Here is a 27,713-nt window from a genome sequence, read left to right as displayed (position 1 = left end):
ACGCAGAGGTGGAATGATGAGACAGGGAGCATCAACTGCTTTCAAGCACCCCCAGTTCACAGGCCTCATAGCGGCCGCTTAGCAGCGCAGGGAGATCGCGTCTGTTCTGAGGGAGAGTTTAATTGTATTGGTGAATTGCGCATGCCGATATAATTAAAAGTAGCGTAGCTCCGATTTGGGCCCTTAGAGTTCGCCACCCATGGTGACCGCACCTTGTGTCCCCCAGTACCTACTCTACTGGTCATCAATCGTGTGTATATGGGTGGCTCTTGATTCTCCCTAGGATAACTCATATAATGTCGGAGGCAGTGAAGAGAATCATATACGAGAGTCATTATATGTCCCCCAGGATATACAAACATCCTGAACCCTCTGGAGAGTGTTGTAATTTCATCCACAGCTGTGGTTATAACGCAAAATAACATTGAGTGTGGACTGGGTCAAGCTATTTGACCAAGTTAGATTTAGGAAAACCTCAGATGGACTTTTATTTTTGGAGAGATTTGTAGGAAGGTAGTGGGACGAATCTCTTTCTCCAGTCCAGGTCTTCGAAGTGGCTCATGTCCACGATTCCCATTTAAACTTTGAGTTAAGGGTTGGGTGTGTCAGTATTGCTTTGCAAGCATCAGAGCAGGAGGTTTTGTGTATGCCTGTCTGTGTGAGACTGAACACAGACCAGAACCAGAGACTAAAGCACAGCCATTCCTGCACTCACGAGTTATACGATGGTGCAGTCACCCACTGCAACAAGTTGATACGAACTGATATGGATGTTTCATTAGTTCTTTAGATACCCTTGGTTATCTAGTGGTCCATTTGCTAATTAATATCTTTGGTTATCCTGGGAATTATATACTAATAATATAAAATAATAATATTCCTTCTCTATAGAAAGTTACCTGCAACTGTAAAGCAGCGTCTGAGTCTTCATATATTCGACGGGCAATTCCTGAATTTTCCAGTGCTAACTTCTCCAGAAAGGGATAATCAACCCCATGACCAAAGCCAAGACTGTACAAGGTATATTTTCCTTGAATGGCTTTCTTTACATTCTCCTGGATTTTTGCTGGGTTAGATTCACCTTAAATGAAAATGGTGAATTTTACTTTATTTTTGTCTTGCACATTGTCTTTTCCTCAATGATGCAGAAGAGATGACCTATGAGTTGACCATTGCACTAAAGAACTGCAGGGTTTTAATTTGCTAAGGGCTGAAGAACGTAGCAATGCTATGTGTGCAGACCCTTTATGGCAGCACAGGGACTCTCTACAGTTTGTAGGTTGTTGGATGGTGATTGCAATATGGTGTTTGCATTAAAGGGAACCTGTCACTATGTCCATGTTACCAAAACCACTGGCAGCATGAATCAGAGCCCCGATGCTCAAGTACAACCAGGTATATTTTTCTTTGAAAAGCTCCAGCATTTCAAAGAACGTGTTGTTTCAATAACTGGGGAGTCGGGACCATAGACAAATACAAGACTAGTCCAGCACTTCTAGCTTTTCCTAGCAGCCCTCCAGTAGATTGACAGGTCTCTTGCTATGTACAGTACACACATGGAAGACACGTGTCAATCACCTGCATCGGCGCATGGCTGGAGCATTTCAGAGAAATATATACCCAGTTGGAAACGGGCAGCCAGTCTCTGATTCATGTTGCCCATGGTTTGGGAAGCATGAATCAAGCGATAGGATCCTCCACTCAAGTATTGTGTTCTTTAGACTTTTCGAAAGGAATATCTCTAAAATATAGCCTGTGGTAGATCATACTATTATTTGTTTTCTGGAATTTCACAGAATCTGAGACAAAAAAAAACCAATATTGGACACAAATTCATAGATCTAGTCCAAGAAGTCACCCAACAAAAGGTGCCCAAACAAATTAGAGCAAAGACAGTCGATCCTGCCAATATTGGCTGGACTGGCCAACCATCCTATGTGAATGACGTTTCCCAACATTCAATAGGAGATGGTCTCCAAGGATAAGGCAGTTTAACTTCTGCTCATTATTCTATTGTTAACAGGTAGATAGGCCCCTACCAGAGGTATTTACCACTTGTGCATGTGGGTGGGTGGATTTTGAGCAAAATCTGTTGGTCAAATGAGCATTCAGCTAACAGCTACAGAAGAAGTATGTCCATATGGGTAAGCTGCACGCGTTTCTTAATCACTAACATCACTCCTTATCTGCAGCGTAGCTTCAAACCTAATTTGTGTTTAAAATATATCTATATGTCAGGAGACCTTGTCTACCTGTATGATGACATGGTACGTATCACTTTTCTCTGTCCTCTGGCCTTTTTAAGGGTTCTCATGACAGATGTATCAAATTTCACTATTATGTTAGTATAAAAACTATAAAAATTTTACAAAATCTCCTTTATTTTACCTACCTGCATTGGCTTCCCCATCAGTGAGGAGTATAATTAACGAAACACTTCTCTTAGGTAAAATTTTAGAATTGTGGGCTTTATTCAGCAGTTCAATAGCCATTAATACCGGGTCATTAATGTTTGTATCTACAAGCAGACACATTAAAATGATTAAGGTTTATATTCACAATTTATAGAAGTTTTAGAGTTCCTACATAGAATTAATGTTTACAGAAACTGAACTTCTTGATGTATTGGTGATAAAATGCTGTTATACTCTGTTTTATCTCCTGCAGATCTGCTAGTCCTCTCAATGATGAGCTGTTGCTATGTAGTCCATGATAATCATGAGCCTCACCCTTCAATTTAGTGGTGGTAATGTATATACTCCACCATTTCCATTCACAAGGGGGACAAAGGACTCTCCTTCTCAAGATCATCTCCCCACCAATCATACACTTACCAACTATCCTATGGAACGGTGACAACTGTTGTTTGTGGGATGAATCCTTTAAGATAATCAAACTTCCATAATAGAGAATGCGTTAGAACAGGAAGTAATAGCTCTGTGGAAATGCATGAAGCAGTCACGCTCGGGTCAGAAGAGAGCTGCCGGCCAGTCCATGCACTACATTTCGATATCATCCTGATTTTTTACGGTCATCTGAATGCGTCCTTATAGAGTATTGTTCTCGATTATCGACTGTCATTCGAGTAAAATTTGCATACACGCCGTTGATCAGGGATGTAGCTATAACGGGTATAGACAGCACTCAGACCCAGGGCCTCAGGGGGCTCAAGGTTTCCATAATAAGATGCCAGGGCTAAATGGCGCCTTGTACATAAGGATAAGAAGGTTCATAACAGATTTTACACTGCTGCTCAGGAGACAATTTTACTTACTGCCGCCTGTTGTAATCTCCTTGACAAATGTTCTTGCCTCGTCTAGGTTTTCTGGAGTAGCTTTTACCAAAGAATCTTTCCAAATGTTACCATTGTAGGAAAACAGAATGAAACTAAAGTGATCATGCTCCGAAGTGTCATCCAGAATTCGCAGAAGGGCTTCTTTCGTCTAAGTACAGATAAATTGTTAAGTAAGCATGCATTTATATATGCTGGAATCTCACGTCACTCTGAAATAAGGGCTCCTTCGCGCTTCAGTGATTTTTGTCCTTCGCAAAAAAGGTCGAAGTTTCATAAGTTTTTTTTTAATCAAAGTTTGGTCAATGTCAGTTTTTGCCATCAGAGTTTTGTCAGTTTTAGCGCTCATACACACGACTATAGTTTCGGTCCAAGTGTTGTCCACGAAAAAAACGGACACCCTTCCTATCAATCGGGCAGTGCAGATAAGCAATTTTTTTGATGGACCGAATCTGCGTGTGATAAAAAATTGCAACATGCACTAGTTCCTTCCGTAAATCGGATGAGACTCGCCTGTTTAAATCTACGGGTGCGTAAACAAAATCAGATGCCATACGGCGCCACATTATAACATCCGAATTTACGGATACAGTGCGATTCTGTTACACAGGAAACTATATATTGTCTTGTAAAGGATTAATAGCTGCTGTAAAAAACATTGTATAAGGTTGACAAGTGAGAAAAAAAATCGTCCCACGATGAGACTTTTTTTATATGCTCGTGTCTACCTATCCTCCCTTGGATGAAAAAAAAAAACTGATGGAGGTTTCTCAAGCTTCTGCTATCAGTGCGTGAAAAATGGACAGCACACAAATGGCATCAGAGTCTGATTTTTTCACTAGCTCATAGAGTTGCATTGGTGAGTGTGTTCTGACACTCGGATCAATATCGTACGAGCCTCTGTGCTTTTGTGCTGACCACTTGATCAGACATGTGAACTACCTCTTAAGACTATCATAGGAGTGAGTAATAGCGAAAAACACAGATAGCAATTGTACAAGAAAAACTGATATCTGATTAAGTCCTTAGGCAGGAAAATGAGCTACCTCGTACATATGCTTCCCCCAGAGGCAACAAGCTGTGTGTGCACGACCATAAGCTGCAGCATTTCTATATGGTCGGGCACAGCTGGTTACACAGTACACAGCAGAAGCACCTTCATAAGATTATGTCAGCACAACAGTTTTTAAAGACATCCAACTATGGAACTTAATATTCCAGCATCTATTGGTTAAAATGTACTTTGTTTCTCGGACAACCCCTTTAAATCTGTGCAGGGTTTTAGCATCTGGCCTTAGCATATTGCAGACACCTATGATTTTTCAGTACAGTGCCAGATGCTAGACTTCTTCTCTCCAAAAGTCATCGGTTCAAAATACATGGTCTGATGGAACATGGCCTGGAAAAAACTTTAATAGGAGACTTTCGGAAATACAGTAAAGTTACACAGATATTAATGGGCACCATATAATGGTTTAGTGGTTCTTGGAGCATTTATGGAGCCTTAATGCATAAGCTTTTTTAACTATATGGACCTGAGACTTTTTACAACCTACTGTATGTAACTATATATTGATATATACAGTAAGTTATGGCTTGCATATTTCTAATGACTTTAAAAACATAAAATAGGGAATAACTCCATTATTACAACAAAGAATGTGAATGTTAATGTGAAATAACTTGAAATTAGCCTATCTTACCTGCTTTATTTTTCTACCCCACATTGATTGACTTTTGTCTATGACGTAAACTACATTTTTTGGAACACCGGACAACTTGGGGGGAGCAAAAAAGTGAACAAAATATCCATTCACAACCTAAAAAATACGGAACAATTATATTTGATTAATGTTAGATAGAATATTTATTGTCACATACTAAAGGGCTTATCTGGTTAAAACATATTGATGAGCTATACTTAACGATAGGGCACTGGCAGACACAGACAAGGGAGGCTCCTGTGCAAGAACAAAATCTGGACCCTTTGCAGTCTAATAGATCATCATAAGGCACCATTCCACCTGTTCTGGAGATTTATTTTTTTGTCACCACAGGAGCATGATTTGCAGCTGTTAGGCTGAATACATGCGGGAATTCCCGAACAAACAGGCAACCTCCACATGTATTCAGGCTGTCTAGCAGTCGCAAATCATGCAGCTGTGGTGGCAAAAACTAAATCTCCGAGCATGCCAAAATACTCAGAGACCACCCGAGCATGCTCGGGGAAACCCAAGTAACGAGTGTACTCGCTCATCACTAGTCAACAGTCAACATCTTGATATAACTATAAAAAGCAGGGAAAATTGTGACTTGTTTTATATATTGCAATACTAAAGTATTGTAGTATATAATACAAATAATCTGATGCAATCCCATTTTAATAATAAAGATTTGTATGTAGGCTGCTTTTTGCAAGGTTTGCATGCCAGGGCTGAATTTCATTTCAAAATATATTATGTATTACAATTAGTGATGAGCGAGTATGCTCGTTACTCGAGTTTCTCCGAGCATGCTCGGGTTGTCTCCGAGTATTTCAGCTTACGCGGAGATTTAGTTTTTGTCAACGCAGCTGCATGACTTGCGGCTGCTAGACAACTTGAATACATGTGGGGGTTGCCTGTTTGTTAGGGAATCCCCACATGTATTCAAGCTGTCTAGCAGCCGCAAATCATGCAGCTGCGTTGACATACACACCAAATACTCGGAGACCACCCGAGCATGCTCAGAGAAACTTGAGTAACGAGCATACTCGCTCATCATTAATTACAATTTAATAAAAGCTAAATGATCCCACACTCACCTGTATGTTTCCAGGGAATTCTCGATGAACATCATAGGTCACAGTAAAATCACCATCTAGTAAGGTGGTTGTACAGCTAGCACATGAGCGCTGCTGATCTATGGTGGGCTTAAAAGAGACATGACCCTGAAGAAAAAAGCAAACAGACATAGCATCTTGAAGGTTTTCATGCTGAGAGTACTATGCAAGTTTTAAAAATCTAAAGAATGTAGAATATAATTCTGTAGCTTACTGATGCTTCAACATGTAATAGACCTTATAAAGGAGACCTAGAAATGTTTTCTACTGAGTGGTGCATTCACCTTCACCTGCATTAATAATGTCTCCAGTTAAAAAGTGAATATATTAAAATTTGCAGTTATCATTTTAATGAATGAGGGACCTTCTGAGATTTGATTGGGTGAGGATTTTCATGGAACATGGCTCAGATTCAGAGAAAGGTATATATATATATTTTGGGAAGGTGGGGTCAGTGTCTGTCTGATGATCTTGCCTTCCAGGAACATCTCTGGGTTTAAATGATTGAGATCATCTTTGTTGCTGAGCCTAGCTGTCTATGAGATTTGTAGAAGTCTTCTCCAGTGGCTCTTGGGACTGGTTTGAGCAGCTTCAATGCCATATGCTTTTTTGTTTGACAGCTGCCTCAACTCCCATCCACTTTACTGTTTCTGGTTCCTCTTGGCCTCTGTGCTCCTCATGATGATGATTGTCAGTGCTGGTGCTGGCCTATAGTTTCTCTGTATATTCTTTCCACCACTGTTTGATGTCCTGCTGGTCGCTAATTTCATTCCAATCATGGTCTTTGATCATTCTTTGGTGTGCTAATAAAGGCTTCTTTACTTGTTGCACCATGGCAAATAATTCCCTGTGTCATCTTAATTTTAGGCTTCCTTGAGGTGCATGCATTCATGAAGTTGTTCTTGTCCTTCCTCGCTTTTCTTTGGAAGCAGTCGTTAAGTCTCCTTCCCTCATTCAATCTGCTCTTAGCCTGGGCCTCACGCCTATTACTAGCAATAAAGATGGTGGTTGCAGTTAATGAATTCCCACCATTTATTGGCTTCTTGTATGGTACATGGTCTTCAGCAGTTTCAGTGATGGTTCCTTTGATATCTGTCCAAAATTCATCTGGGCGCACTTCTACCTGACCGAGCAAGTTGAAACTGTTGCTCACTTTGATTACATATTGCCCAGGGATCTTACTAACGTCAAACTTCCTTTGTATGGCTGCATGCTTGATCTTGCATAGTTGGATCACGACTTTGGCTACGAGCGGTTGGTGATCAGACCCACAGTCTCGTCTAGTAGTGTTTTCGTAGAGAAAATTGATCTCTTTAAATTTTGCTGGCAGAGGATGTAGTCGATAGTTTGGACACATGATGAGAGCAAATTCATTAGAAAAGGAGACACTACTCAGAATGATAAGTAGTGAAAGGAAACGCGTAAGACCAAAAGGGCATTGGCTGGATACCATCAAGAATGACATTTCAAGCAATTGAAATAAGCCATGGAAAACAAGAAACCATGGTGAGAACTGGCTCACAGAGTGTCCAAGGGTCAGACACGACTGAATGGATAGAATTAAATTAGGTTTGGGAGACACTTGGTGAAGTATTGGGGTAAACAGGTGGTATAGTATTAGGAGCAACCACATTGCACTGTTCTGGGATCAAGTTGCACCTGGTAGATATGTATTGACTCCACCTTTGACATCCACATAAAAATATGAAATAATATATATTCTTAATATTGTATAATTTATTTACTAAATGCACAACTTGTTGCAAGTTTACTTTCTTAGGAATGAGATTATGCTGGTGATGGTAATGACAAGTGTGATGTTACCATTTACTACAGTAAATTTGTTATTACTAAATTAAATACATGAGCTGTTTATGAAGAGGTCGGAGCTGGAGTCGGAGTGAAGGTGAACAGTGGAGGTTGAAGCTTGGCTTACGGCTCTGCAGCCCTTGGCACAAAGCTTCAAGTTTCTCCATCATTGGTATTTCATAGGGATTATACCGTAAGTATTTACAAAAAACAGATGTGTCAGCAGAGCAAACAAATCCATTTATTATGAAGTATAATGTTACAACAGGCAGATATTAGCAGAGTGACTTCGGCGTACTCGAATTGTATGTTTGGGACCCGTGTCTGCGAGTCTCGCGGCTACTCGGCAGCCGCAACACAAGCAGGGATTGCCCAACAAACAGCCGCGAGACATGCAGCTGCGGGGGCTCAAACATATTATTCGAGCGCGCCGAAGTCACTCTGTTAGCACGTTCGCTCATTACTAATTCATATACATTAATTCTGAGTCTTCTGATGTTTATATATCACTTATATTCGCTATGTCACAGCTCACAAAAAAATTACCTTTTCTCCAAGAAGAGTTATTTTGATAGCAGGAAGCAGATCATTGTTTATGAAGGGAGCATGAGCATCTAGAAAGCTGATGCCTTGCTGTTCATGTATGTTTATGTCAATCTAAAGTTAGGAAACAAAATTCATCTTATTCAGAAAATGTATAAACTGTGTGATTCAACCTGTAAATTAACCCCTTTTTGACATTGGGTGTAATAGTAGGCCTACGTCGAAATCCCTCCCTTTGATGTTGGCTCCGGCGCTGAGCCTACACCTTTCCTGGCACATGTCAGCTGTTTTGAACAACTGACAAGTGCCTCTAACAGCCGCAGGTGGAATTGCGATCCACCCGCAGCTGTTAACCTGTTAAATGCTGCTGTCAATCTCTGACAGCAGCATTTAACTCGCGCTAACCGGAAGCGCGCCAGAAATCTCGCCAAACGATGACTCCATCACATGATCGCGGGTCACCAATGGGTTGGCATGACAAGCAGAGGTCTCCAGCAGACCTCTGTGGTTGTCATAGCCGGATTGCTATGAGCACCGCCCGATGGTCAGCGCTCATAGCAAGTGAGCATTTCTGCTACACACAGGTGATCTGATCATCTACAGCTTCTAGTGTCCCATGGAGACTATTGAAGCAAGTAAACAGTAAAAAAAAAGTTTTTAAAAATATGAAAAAATAAAAAAAATAAAAGTTCAAATCACCCCCCTTGAACCTCATTCAAAATGAAACAATAAAAAAATCAAACATACACATATTTGGTATCGCCGGATTCAGAATCGCCCAATCTATCAATATAAAAAAATAATTAACTCAATCGATAAACGTCTTAACAAGAAAAAAATTAAAAACGCGGCTTGTCTGTGAGTAGTGACTAGCGTCACAGCTGGCATTTTATAAATAAACCATGATGGAAATTGGCAGGCGATTGAAGAAGTGAAAAGTATTTTGTTTGTTATTTTACATTATTTACAGCTGTTTTTTTTTTCAAGAACTGGACAACCCCTTTAAAAGAGAATCTGTCAGCCGGTTTTGCTATATAATCTGAGGACACCATCAGGTAAGGGATGAGACACTGAATTCAGCGATGTGTCACTTATTAGGATGGATACCATACAGATACATAGGACCTCCAATGTTCCTCCATATGGCTCAATATTCTTTAGGAATTTAACAATAAAGGGAGAACATCCCTGTTCATACAGCACCCAACTCAGCTTGCACAACAGTGCATGGAGGTTGTGCCGCTCCGTCAATGGCGGACACAGATATACAAGTATCCCTGTGCAAGCACAATATATGGGCCCTTTGAAGTCCAAAAGTTGGTCTATGATAGAAGCTCATTGCCCCTTACCACTTGGGCCACTGCGCAGCTGCACATTTTGCACCAAATATATGTTTACCTCTGCTCTCCATGCTAAAGAGCTACACGGCCTCAGTAAACTGACATAAGAGGACATGATTCTGATATGCACATGGTTCTGTTGTGTTGTATTACAAGTTGCTCATACAGAAAGGCTTTTCCCTCTGGCTGCTCATAAATGGCCTTAATAATAGCATATGGGCAAAAATTGTCTGTTGTTAATGTCAAAAATGTACCTTTTCGTATATGCTAAACTAAAAAAAACGGACGAAGCATTTCAGTGCGAAACGCGCGTCGGGTGTGGTGGGTCCCCAGGAGCGCTCCATAGGTAATTATTATATTATTACTTGTTGATTTATACACTTGTATCATTTATTTGCTCATTCTTACTGGCATGTTTGTACATGGTCACATGGCACATTTGCACATGGTTTATTATATTATGGAATGATTACTATAACCACTATTATTGGAGCCTCTGCCTGGGTGTCCCACCGTTTTGCCTGTGCTGTAGTTATATACCCATTACTGATTACTGTTTTTATTATAATTAATAAAGTTTATATGTATTTTACTGGCCTTGTATGAAGGTAGTCTTTTGGTGCTTTTGCTATTATTTCCTTCATGGTCTGATGCGGAGGATATATTTAGGTGTTTATGCTAAACTAAAGGCTACACATGAGAAAATCACGATAAGACAATAATGCGCCAAATTTTGTTCTATCTAGTGCATTGACACAGCTTTACTACTTATGTGTATAAGTAAGAAAAGCTTAAAATACAATTAACGTAATATTTTATTATCAGTCTGTGTAATATTACATAAACTTTACCTGGAAGCTTTTAATAAGAGTTTTAGGCTGAACTCTGATGAACATCTCATACTTTCCAAGACGACGTTTCAGCATTTCTTCATAGGCCAACTCAAAAGTGACGTGACTTTCTGCAGCCACATTAACGGACACAGTAAATTTCTCCATCTTTCTTCCAGAGGATCTGCGTGAACCATCCACATTATTCAAATGTACTATCTCACATACCTATAATATTACACAACCAACCTAATATTAAGTTGTGGAGATAATAGATAGAACAGAAGGCCAAGCCATTATGGCGGCATCAGGATTTTCATTTGGATAATCTGATGCCCAAATGTCCCACCATTAATAAAATAGCTGATGACAATAGTGCTGCGTAACCAAAGGGAAGGCGAACGTTACCCTGCTACTTTCAATGTATATTTTTAGTAAATCTGGAAGACTAATCTAGGGTAGCACTGATCCATGTTATGTAGATGAAATACTAGATAAAACATCCCCCTTTGCCTCCACCATGCACCTTCCCTGGTGGGCATTCGGTAATCTTGACCAGCTAAAAATTGGTGCAGAAGTGGCTAAGTGCTTTAATGAGGCTCTCTCTTTTAAAGTCTGGGGGGGTCACTGATAACTTCCATAGACTTTAAAGAATATATATCCGCTTCTACTATTTGTGGTCAAATAGAGGTGTGATGGGGGTCCACTACATTTTTTGCCCATGGTCCTCTACCAGCATTAAAGGGGACCTATCATCAGTTTTCTAGACCCTAAACTAACGTCATCTTGTAAAGCACCAGAAATGTTGATTATGTCCATACCTTTGTATTATAAGTCTGTTTCTCGAATGTTTATGCAAATGAGCTCAAGTGCAGGGGGCTTGGCCTGCAACTACAGCTCTCCGGCCTCTCATCCCACCGCCGGCCTCCCGTCAGTTACTGATAGGTCTCTCCTCTCTGTGACCTGCTCCTTACCCGAGATTTCACGCAGATGATATCATTCCCAGTGGCATGCACCCGTTGAAAGTCCGGCTCTCCTAATTTCATCACGACATTACTATGTATGTTCAGCACTCAGGAATAATGGCGCTTAGGTGAGACATCAGGCAACAGAGTAGGTCACAGAGAAGAGCGAACTGTCAGTCACTGACAAGAGGCCGGCGGTGGAAGGAGAAAGAAACCGGATAGCTGTAAGTGCAGGGCCAAGACCCTTTTACATGCCATCTCATTTGGAAACCGACTTCTAAACATATGGAAGCCATCAACAATTCAGATGCTTTACATAGATGAGGTAGCAGCCCCTGGGGTGGTGGTGGGCTGCCACGGTCTGGACTTTTTATGGGTAAGCTTCTTTATGGATGATACACTCTTTTTATGGCCATTTTATATGGGCATAACCTATTTACTTTTCAAATGTAATATTGCCCTGGCACATTTTGGAAAGGGGACCGCTCTTGCTTCCAGGCATGGCATCACCCCCTATGAGGAAGGCAATGCCACTGTGGCAACCGGACTCCTGGGGTGCCACAATAATCTATTTACTTTTCAAATGTAATATTGCCCTGGCACATTTGGGATATTTCTTTCATTCAGCTTCCCCTGATCCATGTATGCCTTGACCTTTCCATTCATACTCCACCTACCTTCATGTTTCCTCCATTTATATTTATACATATTATGTCTATATGGATTTGGTGATTTTGCTTGATCTGTTTTTAACTCTAATTGTACAATAAAGTTTTTGTAATTTTTATCTATTTTGTGGTTTGTTGCTACTCCCCTTTTTTTTCTGGTTGTGGTTTACAAAGAAGTGACCCAGAGAGTTTCCAAGACCCGGAACCGACATGGGCTCACTGGAACTACCCTTCCGTGGTATATTATCTGAAGCACTTCCTTTCACCTTTGTGATGATACGGCATTATTTTCTGATTATATATGGACTGTTTGGTTTAGTGTATACTGTTCAGTTATAATCCTGTTGGGAGGTTATTTTGCTACCAGGTAGGGGCTATTTTACTACACCAAAGTCAGGTGTAGTCAAAGAGCCGATATCTTATTCCTTAGTATCCATAAAAAGTACAAAATAAGGGATTTTGTACTTTTTATGGATACTAAGGAATAAGATATCGGTTCCCAGATATCAAGGCCTCATTTTGTTCAACCTTCTACATTTCTACATGACTTACATGCCCATATAGACGTCTTCGGGGAGAGGATAATTCTCACAAATGCCCTTTAATTAGATGTTTTTTCCCTAAACTTCTCAGAAAGAAGTAACTTTTATCTAATGAATATTGGTATGTAACACATTAAAAATAAATTCATGCTGTATAATAGTAAGAATTACCTGACCAGTCCGGCTGTTTGGCCCCTGGATACAGCTTTTTCATACTGTTTCTTTGCATCTTCTTTTCCCTTAATCACTCCTGGATATGGTACTCCATCTATTATCCTATGTGTTTAATATAAGTAATGGCCATTACAAGTAAAACAATACAACACCTTCAATACATGCAACTTTAAAATCAACTCATAGCAATAATAAACATAAGTCACGCCAAGGTGCCGAGTTCTTCAGAAATACTTTTTGGCCAAATACTATTGATTTTTAACCTTGTTTCAATTTACATGTTTTAAGGCTTTACTTATAATATTGCAAACAATAAACTAGAAAATGACATAAAATGAACCATCCATTAAAGGGAATCTGTCAGTAGATTTTCGCTGTATAATTTGAGGACAGCATAAGGCTGAGAAACAGATTTCAGGGATGTGTCACTTAGTAGGCTGTGCACTGTTGTTTCCATACAATGAGTGATTTATCACCAGAAGATTATCACTGCCTGGACTACAGCTCACGTGAGACCTGGTCACACCACGCCCTCTCCCCTGATTAGCAGCTCATTGTACATAGACGCTGTATATACAGGGCCTGGTGTGGGCGGGGATAGGTTTCTGAGCTCTGCTACATGTTACATCTAAAAACTCTGATTGTGTCAGAACTGGTGCTCCCAGTTAAGTAAGTGATACATCGCTGGAAACAGGGTCTATTTCCTACTTTATGCTACTCTCAGACGAGGTAGCAAAAATCTGGTGACAGATTTCCTTTAATAAAAATATCACACATAAAGGAATGGTGTACCATTGGTCTGGGTGATAACAGGAAAATACAGAGTGCCAAAGTATATTGATAGAAGATGAAACAAATGATATGGGGGAATTTTTTAGCATAACTTTTTTGGTTAAAAAATTTGTTTGCAGTTGTGTTTCATGAGCCACTTTGCACCGTTTGGCTTTGTTTTCCTGTTCAATGCTGGCTGCAGATTTCAATTAATTAAGAATCTGTCAGTGAGCTTGTTCCAACAGGGAGTTTGTAACTCTTTTATCTGTATTTTACAGAGCTCAGGTGATGTGACCACAAATCACATGAAACGAGAGATAAACATTCACAGGATTATAAATCAGCTGAGAAACTCGATAAAATTCTATTCGGAACAAGCTCACTGCCAAGTTCTTAGTTAACTCATTCTCAGCCAGCAATTTTTTGTCATGTATAAATTGCACTAGAATTTATTGTGCTTTAAAATAAAAATAAAAAATCTTATACATGGAGGATATATTTATTAATTCTAACAGTGAAGGTTGCATCTGATCTGCAGCCGCTGATTGCCTGCAGCTATTATGTGACCGTGGCTATTAATTATCAGACTGTAAGGCGCTGCCAGCTCAATGGCAGATTGTCTTATATTCTATAAAATGATGGGACATTGCATATTTGACACACTCATAATTTTTTCTATTAAATCATCATCTATCAGCTTAGTCCTATACTCCCACAGCAGTTGTACCCACATAATAACAATGATGTACTGTACATGTATGTCAATTTTACAGGAAAGGGTTAGCGTAGCCCTGGGGGGTCCAGTACAACTTCCAGTCTTTGGATAGGACCGTCTCTCTAATAATAATAATAATAATAATAAAGACAACTCCAAACTTGTTACTATGAAACAAAATTGTGAGGATTAGCTGAGAATATTTCTACTTTTTGTAAGGAAGCAGAAAGCTCCGTGGGCTGAGTAGACGTAAGTTGGTCTTGTTTCATTCCCCGCAATGGGGACTTAGAGCAGAGGTGCATCTTAAAGTTTCTGGGCCTTGAATCGAACTTTATAACAAGATCCGTAAACTTTCATGAATTTTATAGTACTGATAACTAACCACTGAGTCATTAGAGAAATAAAAGGTAAGTATCACGGTGATCTCAGAGATCAGGGAAAACAAACATTGGTATTTCTTTATGTGGATTTAAAGGGGTTATACAGGACTATTTTTTTTATTAAGGATCTAAAAACTAACGTTTAGGTAGTTACTAACTACCTGCATGTTGTGTCCGGCGTTGATCTTTACCAGACATTCCGTGGCTTCCGCTAACGTCACATTGACAGACGAGCAGCTTCTCTTCCGCTCTGTTAATAGGGCGTGACTGCCGATGTCATGCTGATTGACAGCCACTCTCTGCTGCATAACTGCGGGGAGTTGGCTATCAATCACCAAGACGTCTGCAGTCACACCCAGTTGACAGACCAGCAGCTTCTCTTCCGCTCTGTTGATAGGGCGTGACTGCCGTTGTCATGCTGATTGACAGACGCTCCCTGCTGCATAACTGCGAGGAATTGGCTGTCAATCAGCATGATATCTGCAGTCATTCCATGTCTCTAAGCAAGAAGAGCTGCTCTGTTGATGTTGAGCAGCTGAATCGCCGGCAGGAGTGACCAATGACCACCGGATAAAACAGGCAGGTAGTTAGCAACTACCTGCTTGTTCGTTTTTAGGTTCATAGAGAAAAAAATAGTCCTGGATAAACCCTTAAATGGTTCCTATGGCCCAGATGCATCTGCAGCCTTTACCCTCCCTGTAGTTATGTCCTAGACTCCAGGTACCAGTGAGCATTTTACTAGCCATAAATTTAATTCTACCACGTCTTCACATATACATTTGTTGTACTTACATGGTAAAATTAGTTATGAAAGCCGTTTTTGGTAAATCCACATCAAAGATGGCTTCTTTTGATATGTTGGCTCTGTTAACAGCTCTGCTTGTGATGACATTATGGGCAAAGCGAGATGTCACCAGGCTGCTGATGTCTATACTGTAGACTTCGATATCATTCAGTGGCTGAATGGTGTAACACAGAATAATAAACTAGGTTATTATAGTATGAGAGATTGAATTTAAATTTGCTAAAGTTCTACATTTCTGTTTTTTTTCAGTCAAGATGGGGTGCAGAGTGTACATTAATGTGAAAAAAATGAACTCTTTGAAATTACCAAATGGCTGCAATGAAACAAAGAGTGAAAAATGTAAAGGGGTCTGAATATTTTCCGTACCCACTGTATATACTACATTAGTGTAATTATATACTGTATGTCAACAATATGAAAAGCATATATTGCAAATAATCAGTTCCCCAGTGGCTCAATGGCCATATACTGGTAACAGAGTAGATAATGTATGCACCAGGTAAGGTTTGCATATATTGTAGCAGTGCTAGTAACTGATGGTAATAGTAACTGATCAACAGGGTAATTTTGTGGCCATATAGTATAAGTAAAGTGACTCAATATGCATAAATATTTCTTATTTACTTTATGTACTGCAGTGATGATAACGGGCATTGGTCAGGTCATGAGTCCCTCTGCCCCGACGCGCGTTTTGTAACACTTCCACAGGGGATGTGTCAGGGAGGGGAACACCGAACCATTAAATGCTCGTGTGTGTCCAATGTAATGCCGTAAATCACAGCATGTGATGTAGGGCGTGTAGCTGTATGCTGCTTCATTTGGTTGAATAGACATGGGGCATGACATCATATGCCCACCCCTACCGCTTGACCTCCGGTTTCTGGGCAGTGACCCACAGGCCAGCAGTGCAGTCAAGAAAATGATGGCAGTGCGTGCCAGCAGGGTGTGAGTGGCGTGAACTGTAAGGTCGGGGGGTGGCACTCAACTCATCATGCGCTTCACAACTGTTAGTAGCAAACTATATGCTTAATGTGTACTATATGGCGCATTTACTCTGGAGGTAAGAAGGGTGACAGAATACAAGTGTAAGGGTATCAAATGTTCTGGAATTAATATCAAAAGTGACAGTGGTGTAAAAAGAATGTGTTGTGAAAAGAAATAAAATATAAAGTATATGCATTGTTAGTGTAAGGAATACTAATATTTTGAATGTTGTGTAGGATATTCGAGCTCTACTAATAAAGAGGCTAGTGGTGAAATCAGTAACGGATAAATAATGAAACCTATATTGAAGAGTAATTAGTGGCTAAAAAGAAAATAAGTGAGAATAATTGTTATATGAGCCTCTACCAATACCATAGTACCAATATTGCAAATTATTCAATAAATACATAGGTAGTCGTGCGTATAATAATTCAGAATTTTTTTTCCCCTCGTATCTAGATAGGAGGAAGAAAGTCGCAAAGTATAACAAGGTGTAGGTTCACCGAGCATAGCAAAAAGTCCCCATTGTCGAAGTCTCAGTACTTGCCAAGTCCAACTATCTCCGACATCTCCATGTCAGACTTCACAACTAATGAGGTAATGATTATCTTATGGCACATTGTATATTGATTGATTTATTGAAAAGTATATAGTCTTGCATTTTCTCATATAATCACATACAAGGGTTGGCTATTATCGTTTACCAGATGTGCTGGAAACAGCACATAAAGTTACTTTCTGATATAATGTAATGTGTTGATGTCTTAATTTGTTCTTTGTGCTTCCCCCTTGTTTACACTAATTTTTGGTGCTGACTAAACAGGGCTCCGGTCCCAACATGGTGCATTATCGGACTTGTTCATCAGCTGTCTATATTGGATAACACAGAGCATAGTAAGGGAAACAAGTGCAGTGCTGCATTCAGTGTTATTGTCACGGGGTTACCTTGACAGTGTGGAGCCAAAAGACCACAACGTCTGATTGCTCCTACTCCAGCGCTGAGAAGGAGCGCTTCTTCTTTATTTTAAATGTGTTTATTTCTTCTGGCAGAACAGGGGTTACTCGGCCATGTTGGAAATCCTTGTGCTCACAGCTGAGCTCCATTAGCTACTCCTTTCCCCTTTATAATCTGGGCTCTATTACAAATCCTTGTCAGATGTAGCAATTGCTGCATGGCTAACGGAGGGAGAGGCGTTATTAGTGACTGTTGCTTGGATTGTATGTGTGGTAATTTCTTATCCTTTTCTATTTTGGATTATTCCCCTACCTCCACATCCCGATGCATTCCTCTATTATAAGCGAGTGAATATTTTGTATGCCTGGAGTTTTCTGTTAATCCTTGTTTGTCTTGCCTTGTTTGTCAGGTTGGTGTACTACGGTGCACAGTACCACCCCTCTTCCCTGGGTGGGGGAAGAGAACAGACAGAGGGCTAATTCAGGAGATAAGGCAAAGGTGGAAGCCCTGGCTTCTTCACCTTCAGAAGTATCTTATCTTGGGGAGTAGGGCAATCTAGGGTGCCCCTTAGTGTTAGGGACAGGGAAGGAGCCCCTGCTCCCGGGTCACCCAACAGCTATGTGACAGTTATTTATTGGAGAGCACTGATGAAATGGACAGGTCTGATCACATGTCATTTTATATTCAGTTGTGCTCAAATGTTTACATGACCCAGCAGAATTTTTTGCTTTCTTGGCCTTTGTTCAGAGAATATGAATGATAACACCAAAACTTTTTCTCCACTCATGGTTAGTGGTTGGGTGAAGCCATTTATTGTCAAACTACTGTGTTTTCTCTTTTTAAATCATAATGACAACCCAAATCATCCAAATGACCCTGAACAAAAGTTTACATAGCCTGGTGATTTTGGTCTGATAGCAAGCACAGAAGTTGACACGAATGGATTTGAATGGCTACTAAAGGTAACATCTTCACCTGTGACATGTTTGCGTGTGTCTGTGCATAAAAGCTGAGTGAATTTCTGGGATCCAGACAGACTCTTGCATCTTTCATCCAGCCACTGATGTTTCTGGATTGTGAGTCATGGGGAAAGCAAAGGAATTGTCAATGGATCTATGGAAAAAGGTAGTTGAACTGTATAAAACAGGAAAGGGATGCAAAAAGATATCCAAGGATCCAAGGAATTAATAATGCCAGTCAGCAGCGTTCAAACTGTGATTAACAAATGGAAAATCAGGGGCTCTGTAAAAACAAAACCATGGTCAGGTAGACCAACAAAAATATTGTGCATAACTGCCAGGAAAATTGTTTGGAATGCAAAGAAAAACACACAAATAACATCAGCTGAAATCCAAGAATCTCTGTAAACTAGTGGTGTGGTTGTTTGAAGATGCACAATAAGGAGGCACTTGAAGAAAAATGGGCTGCATGGTCGAGTCGCCAGAAGAAAGCCATTACAAAGTATCTCGCCTACAACACGCAAAACAGCACAGAGACAAGCCTCAAAACTTCTGGAACAAGGTAATTTGGAGTGATGAAGCCAAAATTGAACTTTTTGGCCACAGCCATAACATTACATTCAGCAAGGCCTATGGTGAAGGGAACACCATTCCTACTGTAAAGCACAGAGGTGGATCGCTGATGTTTTGGGGATTTGTGAGCTACAAAGGCAAAGAAACTTGGTCAAAGTTGAAGGAAAGATTAATGCAGCACGTTATCAGCAAATACTCATCAGCCCAGAAGCTGCACATGGGACGTACTTAGATGTTCTAACATGACAATGATCCAAAACACAAGGCCAAGTCGACCTGTCATTGGTTACAAAAGAACAAAGTGAAGGTTCTGGAGTGGCCATCTCAGTCTCCTGACTTCAATGTCAATGAGCGACTCTGGGGAGATCTCAAGTGCGCAGTTCATGCTAGACAGCCCAGGAATTTACAGGAACTGGAGGCTTTCTGCCAAGAAGAGTGGGCAGCTTAACCATCTGAGAAAATAAAGAACCTCATCACAACTACCACAAAAGACTTCAAGCTGTCATTGATGTTAGAGGGGGCTAAATACACGGTATTAAGAAATGGGGTATGTAAACTTTTGATTAGGGTCATTTGGATGTTTTGGGCCGTCATTATGATTTAAAAAAGAGAAAACACAGTAGTTTGACAATAAATGGCTTCACCCAACTACTAACCATGAGTGGAGAAAAAGTTTTGGTGTTATCATTCATATTCTCTGACAAAAGGCCAAGAAAGCAAAAATTCTGCCGGGGTATGTAACTGTAGTTGGTATAAAAGATTGACCTAAACAAGGCGGCAGCTCTATACAAATGCGTTATAAGCCTCAGATTATTGTTGCACAAGACACTCCAATACTGTAGCTGCTCAATTTCTTTCTGTTAAAATGACTGACAACCTAAAGGAAACCAAAGAGACACCATTATTTTGGATTTCTTTGTGTTCTTCATGGAAAGGATAATTTTACTTCAAGGTCCCAAACAAATAAAAAAAAATCTATCAATGCAGAGATAATCCCATGAGACTTAAAGGGGTACTCTCAATTTTAAACATCAGCCCTTATCAATGGGATAGGGAATAACTTTCTGATTACTGGGGGTCAGACCACTATGAGTCCCAGCGATCCGAAGAACCAGGGCTCTGAAGACCCCTGGCTGAATGGAGCAGTGATCTATCATATGCACTGATACTATTACATCTAATGAAAACACCAGTGATTGTGAAGCACTGCGCTCAGCTTAGAATGAATGGACTGGCAGCATGCATGATCATCCTCTGCTCCATTCAGCCATAGGGTCCTCAGAGCTACAATTCATGGAATTGCTGGGGACCACGGCGGTCAGACTCCCCTTGGATAGGGGGTATACCTTTCAAACTTGGGAATTCCCATTTAACATGGTTAAAATAGGGTATGAAAAAATACAGGCGCTCATGAACTGGCCAGTAAAATTATCCATTCTATGAAGGACACAGAAAGCGCCAACCAAGCTCCATTAATTACTATCGTGTCTGTTTGGTTACTGTTAGGTTGCAGGACTTTTTCTATGTTTGGGATTGAGAAGTAAGCAGATCCAAGCACATGATTGTGAGAGTCCTCAACACACTAGCGATCAGTTGATCTTTGGTACATTTTCATTTTAATTCAAAGTCTCGTATAATGTAAAATGGCGCTCTACACGGCAATGTCGAGCCTAATAACAATATATTAGTGATTTTGTGTATAAGTGGCTTTATATGTTAATTCCAGCACATTTCGAAATTTTAAGTGGCCAACCCATGTAATTCCTTGGTGCTCCATGATGTAAATGTTATGGAGTGCTTTGCCTCGAGGATCCATGAAGTACACATATGTCATTAGATAGCAATTATCTCCTCTGACTCACCAATTACCCATGTTTTAAGAATGTCTATTCCCTTGCATCACTCCATGATCTATGCTGTCTAGGGGCAACTCCCCAGAGTACTACCAGATCATTAATTATCAAGAAAAGTCCAAGGCGTTGGATCTTCTTCTACAAGGAATCTCTTTATTGGTTACTGCATACAAAATGTAAAAAGTACAATCCATGTATCGGCCACAGAGGGTCTTTTTCAAGCCAAATGTAGTAAAAGGTGGTCATTTGGCTTGAAAAATGCCCAGTATGGCTGAAACATTGCATGTACTTTTTACCTTTTGTATGTGGTAACCGATAAAGAGGTTACTTGCAGGAGAACGTCCGGTGCTTTGGACCTTTTTTGATTTTCACCCATACCCATGAGCACGTGTTCTGACAAGTGCTCCTGTGTTCTCTCTTAGAGAGACACTGCCAAACTTCTCTGGCAGCGGGTTAGCTTTTCAAGAACAAAAGGAACTACAGTCTGAAATTGGACATGCTAGATCCTGAGCCCCACCGACATCATCTGTTGGGGAAGAATCAGAAGCCTCGATAGACATTAGACTGAAGGCCGAACCCATCAATATCGACAAGTACTTATGGGGGTCTTAAGACAAACAGTTTGATACAATGCATCAAGTTCCGTCTATGTAAACTCATCTTGTCTCATCTATAGTGTAGTGGGGACATCTAAAGTGTCATACGCTTTTTCACCCATGCTACAAAGACACAGACAAATATGTTTAAAGTCTGTCTGGCATTGAGAACTTTTGTACCTCCATGTAATGCACCAGTCTCTGTTCTATACCTGTATTGTGCTGTGTTGTATCTTTCCCAGTACTTACCTTATCATTGCTTCTTTTCTGTAGAAGAAATGAAAAAAAATTACATATTAAAAATATTAAAAAATGGAACACATCCTACCAACGATGACTGAATTATGTAAAACAATAATGCTATTTTGTTTTATATAGTGTCTTCTCAATTTAGATGTTTTTCACTTCAGATATTTAGCACTTGTGTCCAATCTGTTGAAAATCGTAGAGCCAAAAAAATAAGGAAAACAGAGCAAAATGCCTGCAGATGGTTCCCTGCTCTCCAGCAAATGATGAGTATTTTTTAAAGTAATTTTTTAGGAGGATAATGCAACTTGCCATTCAGCAAAGAGTGCTGAAGTTTTTGTACAGGAAAGACATATGAACTCAATGGCATGGCCAGAAAACAGTTTAGATCAATATGATAGAACATTTATGGTGGAAGTGAAAAATTGACTAGGCTGTATCGTCTTAGGCTGGGGTCATACGACCGATTTTCTTTCATTGCGCTGATTATGCTAATTACACTCTGATCAGATTGTGATCCAATTTTCTCAGATGTGGAGAATTAAAAAAAATCTTTTCCATCTTGTCCATTTAGTGTGTCGTGAAATTCAGATCGCACTTGAATGTCATCGAAGTGCTTTCCGATCCTTTCCATGGACCCATAGACATGAATGGGCAAGTGCCATCTAATTCAAAGGCAAATCGTTCATGCTGAGATTTTTTTCCTCAGACTTGCTTGGTCCGAGGAAAACGTTGGACATGTGCACAGTCCCATAGAATAACATGGGGGGCGAGTGCTATCTGTGAAAACGATGCATAGCACTCATTCGATTATTATGGTCATGTGCATGAACCATAAAGTTGATTTGTCAAATAGTCTTGGAGAAAGTTAAGTTGAGGGAAGGAGGAGGGGGCAAGCAAGGAAGTTGCTGCAGCCGGAGCATTGAGTAAGCTGGCATCACCATATGGGGGAAGGAGGGGAACCATGATGAGGTGCCATCAGACATTACAATATCTAGAATCAAATAGACTGCATTGTTTAAAAATAAAAAGAGACAAAGATGTTTAAGAAAAAAAAAAAAAAAAAACACTCACTAACACTTAATTTTTCCACTAATTTAGGTCAGATGCACTTGTGACTCCTCAATAGTTCATGCCAGTCAGTACAACACATCTGTTGAGGCCACTCATTGACTGTACTGGTGAAGTGATCACATTATCACTGGCAGCGACCATTGATGGGACCGCTGCATCATCTGTTAGTATGGGATCAAAAAGGTGAGTAGATTTTTTGTTACCGTACTTGATACCATTTGTCTTTTCTTTTTTTAAGAATCAGACAATTCATTGATCTTTTTTAGAGACTTGTGCTACAGTAGTTCTACTGTTGGATCGGATTACACAGACTAGCTTTTGCTTCCCAAGTGTTTCAATGAGCCCTGAAACCCAAGATTCTACCGACACTTCTGCCGTTGCTCCTCCTTGAACCATTTTTTGTTCACCCAGTATCGAGAATGCCCTACTGCTAAAGAATTGCTTTGACCCATACGTCTAATCAGCACAATTTGACCCTTTCAAAGTATCCCAAATCCTTCACTTTTTTCCTGCTTAACATTAGTTTCAAGGACTGACTGGTTTCTTACTACCCAATATAGTGCACCTCGACATATGACATTCTAAGAATATAATTAATGTTATTTATTATTATTATTAAGATCATTAATGTTATGGCTGATTTAGATGGCTGATATATGTATTTATAGATATATATATATATATATGTATATTCAGAAGTACGTTTGCATATAACAGTTACGCCCAATAAAGATTTTACTGACCTGAATGTTTCTTAGTCCTTCAATCAGTAGATCACCATTTATTGGAGATAGAGCATGCATGAATACTGTAAAAAGCAGCAGGAGTTGATCCATTCCTGGAAACCTGGCTATTACCTGGGCATTTAGGCATAAAAAGGGTGTAAATAAGCAATAGGAATTCAAAGATTCAATATCAACAGGATCTCTGCATGTGAGGACTGACTGTCACATTTTAATTCGCCACATCCAGATATTTTTTAATTTGAAATGTTATTTCCTTGTTAGAAAACATTAATCTGTTTTAATTAATACATTTACAACTGCTAGTTTCACTTTATCATTTGAATATCCACTTTAACATTTTGACAAAGGGTACCTAAATTCCGCACACATGTTTCTTGTACCAGATAGCATTCTCAGTATTGTTGCCTTAGGAGGATTTTCTCCGCTCCTGTTTTGCTTAAGTTGAGAAATATCCTTTGGTATTTAATATGTTAGAGATGTATCTTCAGAATTCTCTTGCTTGCTTATCATCTATCTCCATTTATTTCCTGTGTCAAACCTGCAGTTAACCATTTGTCTGCTATAAGCATAAGAAACTCTTCTCGGATACTGGTACTGTTTACATTATAGCACTGCTAAAGCAGCGCATAGTAATCTCTGCAAGAAAGTATTCTGTTGCCTGTTCATGCTATACTGGTGCTGTTCAGAATACAATGTTACTGCAGCAGTGTGTATTTTTTTTTAGCAAGAATCCAAAATCATCACTTCTGCCTGCAGTTAACGAGTTATTTGTGGATGCCTACATCCCTGCCATTGACCATTTGTCTGCTGATAGCGTACAACTTTTCCATTAACTATTTATTTGATCCAAATGCTGTGCTGACTATACATCTACAGTTCTTGTGTATATCCACACTCCTGGCTTTATGTATTCTATTGTTCCTGGTCTTCTTATCTGCCTGTAGTCTTGTATACCTTATTGTCATGGTCCTAGCTGATCTATGTGTCATCTGGCAAATCATGCCCTCTGTGTTCTATCTTACCTATGGCTTACAGAATTCACCTCCCTAGGTGAACCCATGTGTACATCCGATGCAGTTTCACAGGACCTAGTAGATAAGGGAGTACTTTCACTTATAGAGGGGCAAGAGCATAATGATCATGGTCACAAAGAGTGTAACTGTGATCAGACCCCGGTTGACGGGGGGTCCACTGACGCCAGCAACTATTTCAACTCCTATTCTCACTGGGTCTCTGCACTTACAGCCGGCTTCTGCGCCGCCTATAGAAGATGATGCAGCACGTCATGGGAGCGGCGGAAGGTGAGTAGATTAGGGTTTTTGTTATATTTATTGGAGAAGAGCAGCAGCCCTAGGACATTATTACTGGAAGAAGCCCAGGATGAGGCACATTATACCAGGATGGGGAACATACAGTACATTACTGCAAGGGGTCCATGATGGGGGACATTATACCAGGATGGGGGCATATATTACTGAAAGGAGCCCAGGTTGGGGGACATTATACCAGAATATACTCTACACATCTACTGTTCTTGCAAAGAGGCTCTCAGATGTCTTTATCTGCCCCTGATATGATATATCCAACATTTTTACGGCTTCTTCAATAGCGGGAAATTGACTTTCCAAATTTGTGGATATTTAATAGTACATGTTTTAATTTATTGACTGACACACAACCCCAGAGAATAACACAACCAACAAACTCAATACAAAAATCTTCATGTGCAAATTTCTTTTCCTTTACAATACAACACATTTTTTTAAATAAGTGAATTACAACCAATGTGTCACGGGAAGCCTGGGTGGGCAAGAGCTAATAACCCGGGCCCCTGCAATTTCCCTAAGACTAGGGAAATCCTGACTGACCCTCAACCTAGAATTTACACTGATGGTGTGCATGTCTAGGCCTCCACCCTCACCCTATCTCCTGTTTCAACCCTAGGCTGAAACCACTGCCCACCACCCAGTGAAGAGATAATACACCAATACCCACAGTTAGCACAGACAAGGATAACTGAAAATATACACCACGCCGCAGTCACTCAGGAATACACAATAAGTGCACAGGGCAAAACAAATACAAATATAGGAAGGAGTAAATAAGACAAAGGGAAATACACCACCAGATACGATACTCCAACTCCTAGCTCACCACTCCAGACCGAGATAACCAAGCACTAGACTGAAGCTATAATCGGCGACGCCCAATGTTCAGGAGAACTATTTAAAGGCAGTGGGCATGGCCCAGCTTCCAATCAGAGCACCAGATAAATTAACCCCGGACCAGCTAGATAAAATCTAGCCGACGCCAATGAGCACATAGTGGACAAAAGCGGAATTACCGCTGTCTGTCGGACGACCTGGTCTGAACAGCGTCCGACATGACACAATGTTTCTGAATGAATTTGTCCCATCTTTCAACTGCCGTGCGCCACCGCCAGAAATTTAGTCTCGTCAGTAGCTGATATATATTTCTGTAGTAATTTATACCTCTTTTGCTCTTTTGGGGTGACATATCAAGCAGTTTTATGCCAGAAAACTGGTGAAAATTGTTTGATGCATTGGGGTCTTAATTCTTTTTTTTTTTCGGTTGAGAGTAACCAGGAAATAAATGATTGAAGTATTCGTGGAATCGTTAGAATTGTTAATAATGAGATTGTACCGGTGGACTGATTGGATTGGTGACTTTATCCTGTTTTCATTTGTGAAAGTGAAAGCAACTTTTGCAACAACCAGAAGGAAAATAATTCCTTTTTTTTTTTGCAGCTTTCCAGTAGGGATTCAGAAAGAAATGTACGGTCATCTTATGTAAAAGATAATAATAATTATGTCCATGCCGCACTGCCACAGAATAAAGATAACCCTTAATTTGGCTCTAATATAAAACATAAAAGGTAAAAAAATAGCGTGAGAATTGATGTTTATTACTATTCTTTTCCATAAAATAATTAATAAAAGTTGGCTGATTATATGTTGTATGCTGTATGTATCCCAAAATGGTGCCACAAATAAATACAACTCGTCTTGCAAAAAAAGAGCCCTCATACAGTTATATCAGCGGAGAAAATAATATTATAGCTTTTTGAATGCAAAGGATTTGTCCTGAAAGCCCAACATTGATCAGTGCAGAAGGGGTTAAAACTAAGTGTTTTTACTTTCTTATTGTTACGTTATTAACATTTTGCGCGCTGTTAACAGGAAAAGGAAGGAAGGAAGCTATAACTACTCCTAACTGGGTTACTGCTTGTTAATGATTGTGGATTTTCAGGTCTGTAATCGATGTTCGGATGTGGAGTGGAAATGTTATACTAAAAAAAGCAGTTGTGGATTTCGAGGGTACTGAAAACATTCTTTACCAATTCTGTGTCAACAGAAAAACAATATCTGAAGCATAAAACATATTTAACATAACATAACTGTAACAACACTCACCGTTTTGCTGCGTAGGTACATGTAATAAACATAGATATTAGGACCTCCGCCCCACCAGTAATCCAGTGTCTTCTGTTTTGTGTCCCACCTACAACATTTCCCTGACTCAAAAGGTCCTACTTATGTCTGATAGTGCAGGAATTGTTAACATGTGATACTTTACTTATCTTGATTGATAAAATGCTTTCAACATCCTCCACATTCCTGAATTTTTCAGATTTATCAGTATTTCAAGGAGGTAGTAAAGGAATTTTATGTGGAATATTTCTGCTTATAGCTAACAATCAGCATGCAGCAGTTTAGAGATAGGGGTGTGCACGTTTTAAAACTATCATGTGTGCACCAACACAGTTCGCGCCAGCCTTGTCAAAACATAAATGTCATTTTATTAAATATTTGTCTAATTAAGTTAAAAATTCATTTAAAAAAATAATTTCATTTTTTGTATCAATAAATAAAAGAAATAAAGATTAAAATCCTCATGGCATGGTCTGAAAATTCACTGAGGCGTTTCTTGTGTCTCAGTGCCCTTATTCATTTGTCCAGTTTTCCAACGTAATAATTTGCAGCATCTGTCATGCATGTACAGTACAGCAGATAAGTATACAGCTTGTACTGTCTGGACTGAGCTCTGGATC

General features: G+C 39.8%; 1 protein-coding gene across 2 annotated transcripts in view; it reads right to left on the bottom strand.

The window, feature by feature from the left end:
• The window catches only part of LOC143788194 (inter-alpha-trypsin inhibitor heavy chain H3-like), a 69,762-nt gene extending 42,426 nt beyond the window's left edge, over window positions 1-27,336 (bottom strand). Inside the window, exons 1-12 of one of the 2 annotated variants that reach the window (XM_077277634.1) lie at window positions 27,076-27,336; window positions 23,639-23,752; window positions 21,825-21,842; window positions 15,643-15,809; window positions 12,982-13,086; window positions 10,657-10,819; window positions 8,469-8,579; window positions 6,096-6,221; window positions 4,996-5,112; window positions 3,275-3,443; window positions 2,393-2,518; window positions 900-1,081 (exon numbers count right to left, since the gene is read on the bottom strand). In XM_077277634.1, coding sequence (XP_077133749.1) covers window positions 900-1,081; window positions 2,393-2,518; window positions 3,275-3,443; window positions 4,996-5,112; window positions 6,096-6,221; window positions 8,469-8,579; window positions 10,657-10,819; window positions 12,982-13,086; window positions 15,643-15,809; window positions 21,825-21,842; window positions 23,639-23,752; window positions 27,076-27,096 — 1,419 coding nt within the window. In that variant the 5' untranslated portion in view covers window positions 27,097-27,336. The remainder of the gene's footprint in view (window positions 1-899; window positions 1,082-2,392; window positions 2,519-3,274; window positions 3,444-4,995; window positions 5,113-6,095; window positions 6,222-8,468; window positions 8,580-10,656; window positions 10,820-12,981; window positions 13,087-15,642; window positions 15,810-21,824; window positions 21,843-23,638; window positions 23,753-27,075) is intronic. The other variant, XM_077277635.1, reaches the window with a different exon arrangement.
• Between the last annotated feature and the right edge of the window lie 377 nt (window positions 27,337-27,713).

The sequence above is a fragment of the Ranitomeya variabilis genome, chromosome 8, assembly GCF_051348905.1.
Source record: "Ranitomeya variabilis isolate aRanVar5 chromosome 8, aRanVar5.hap1, whole genome shotgun sequence".
Classification (NCBI taxonomy): Eukaryota; Metazoa; Chordata; class Amphibia; order Anura; family Dendrobatidae; genus Ranitomeya; species Ranitomeya variabilis.
The sequence above is the reverse complement of the archived record's forward strand: the minus strand, read 5'-3'. Positions and strand labels throughout refer to the sequence as shown.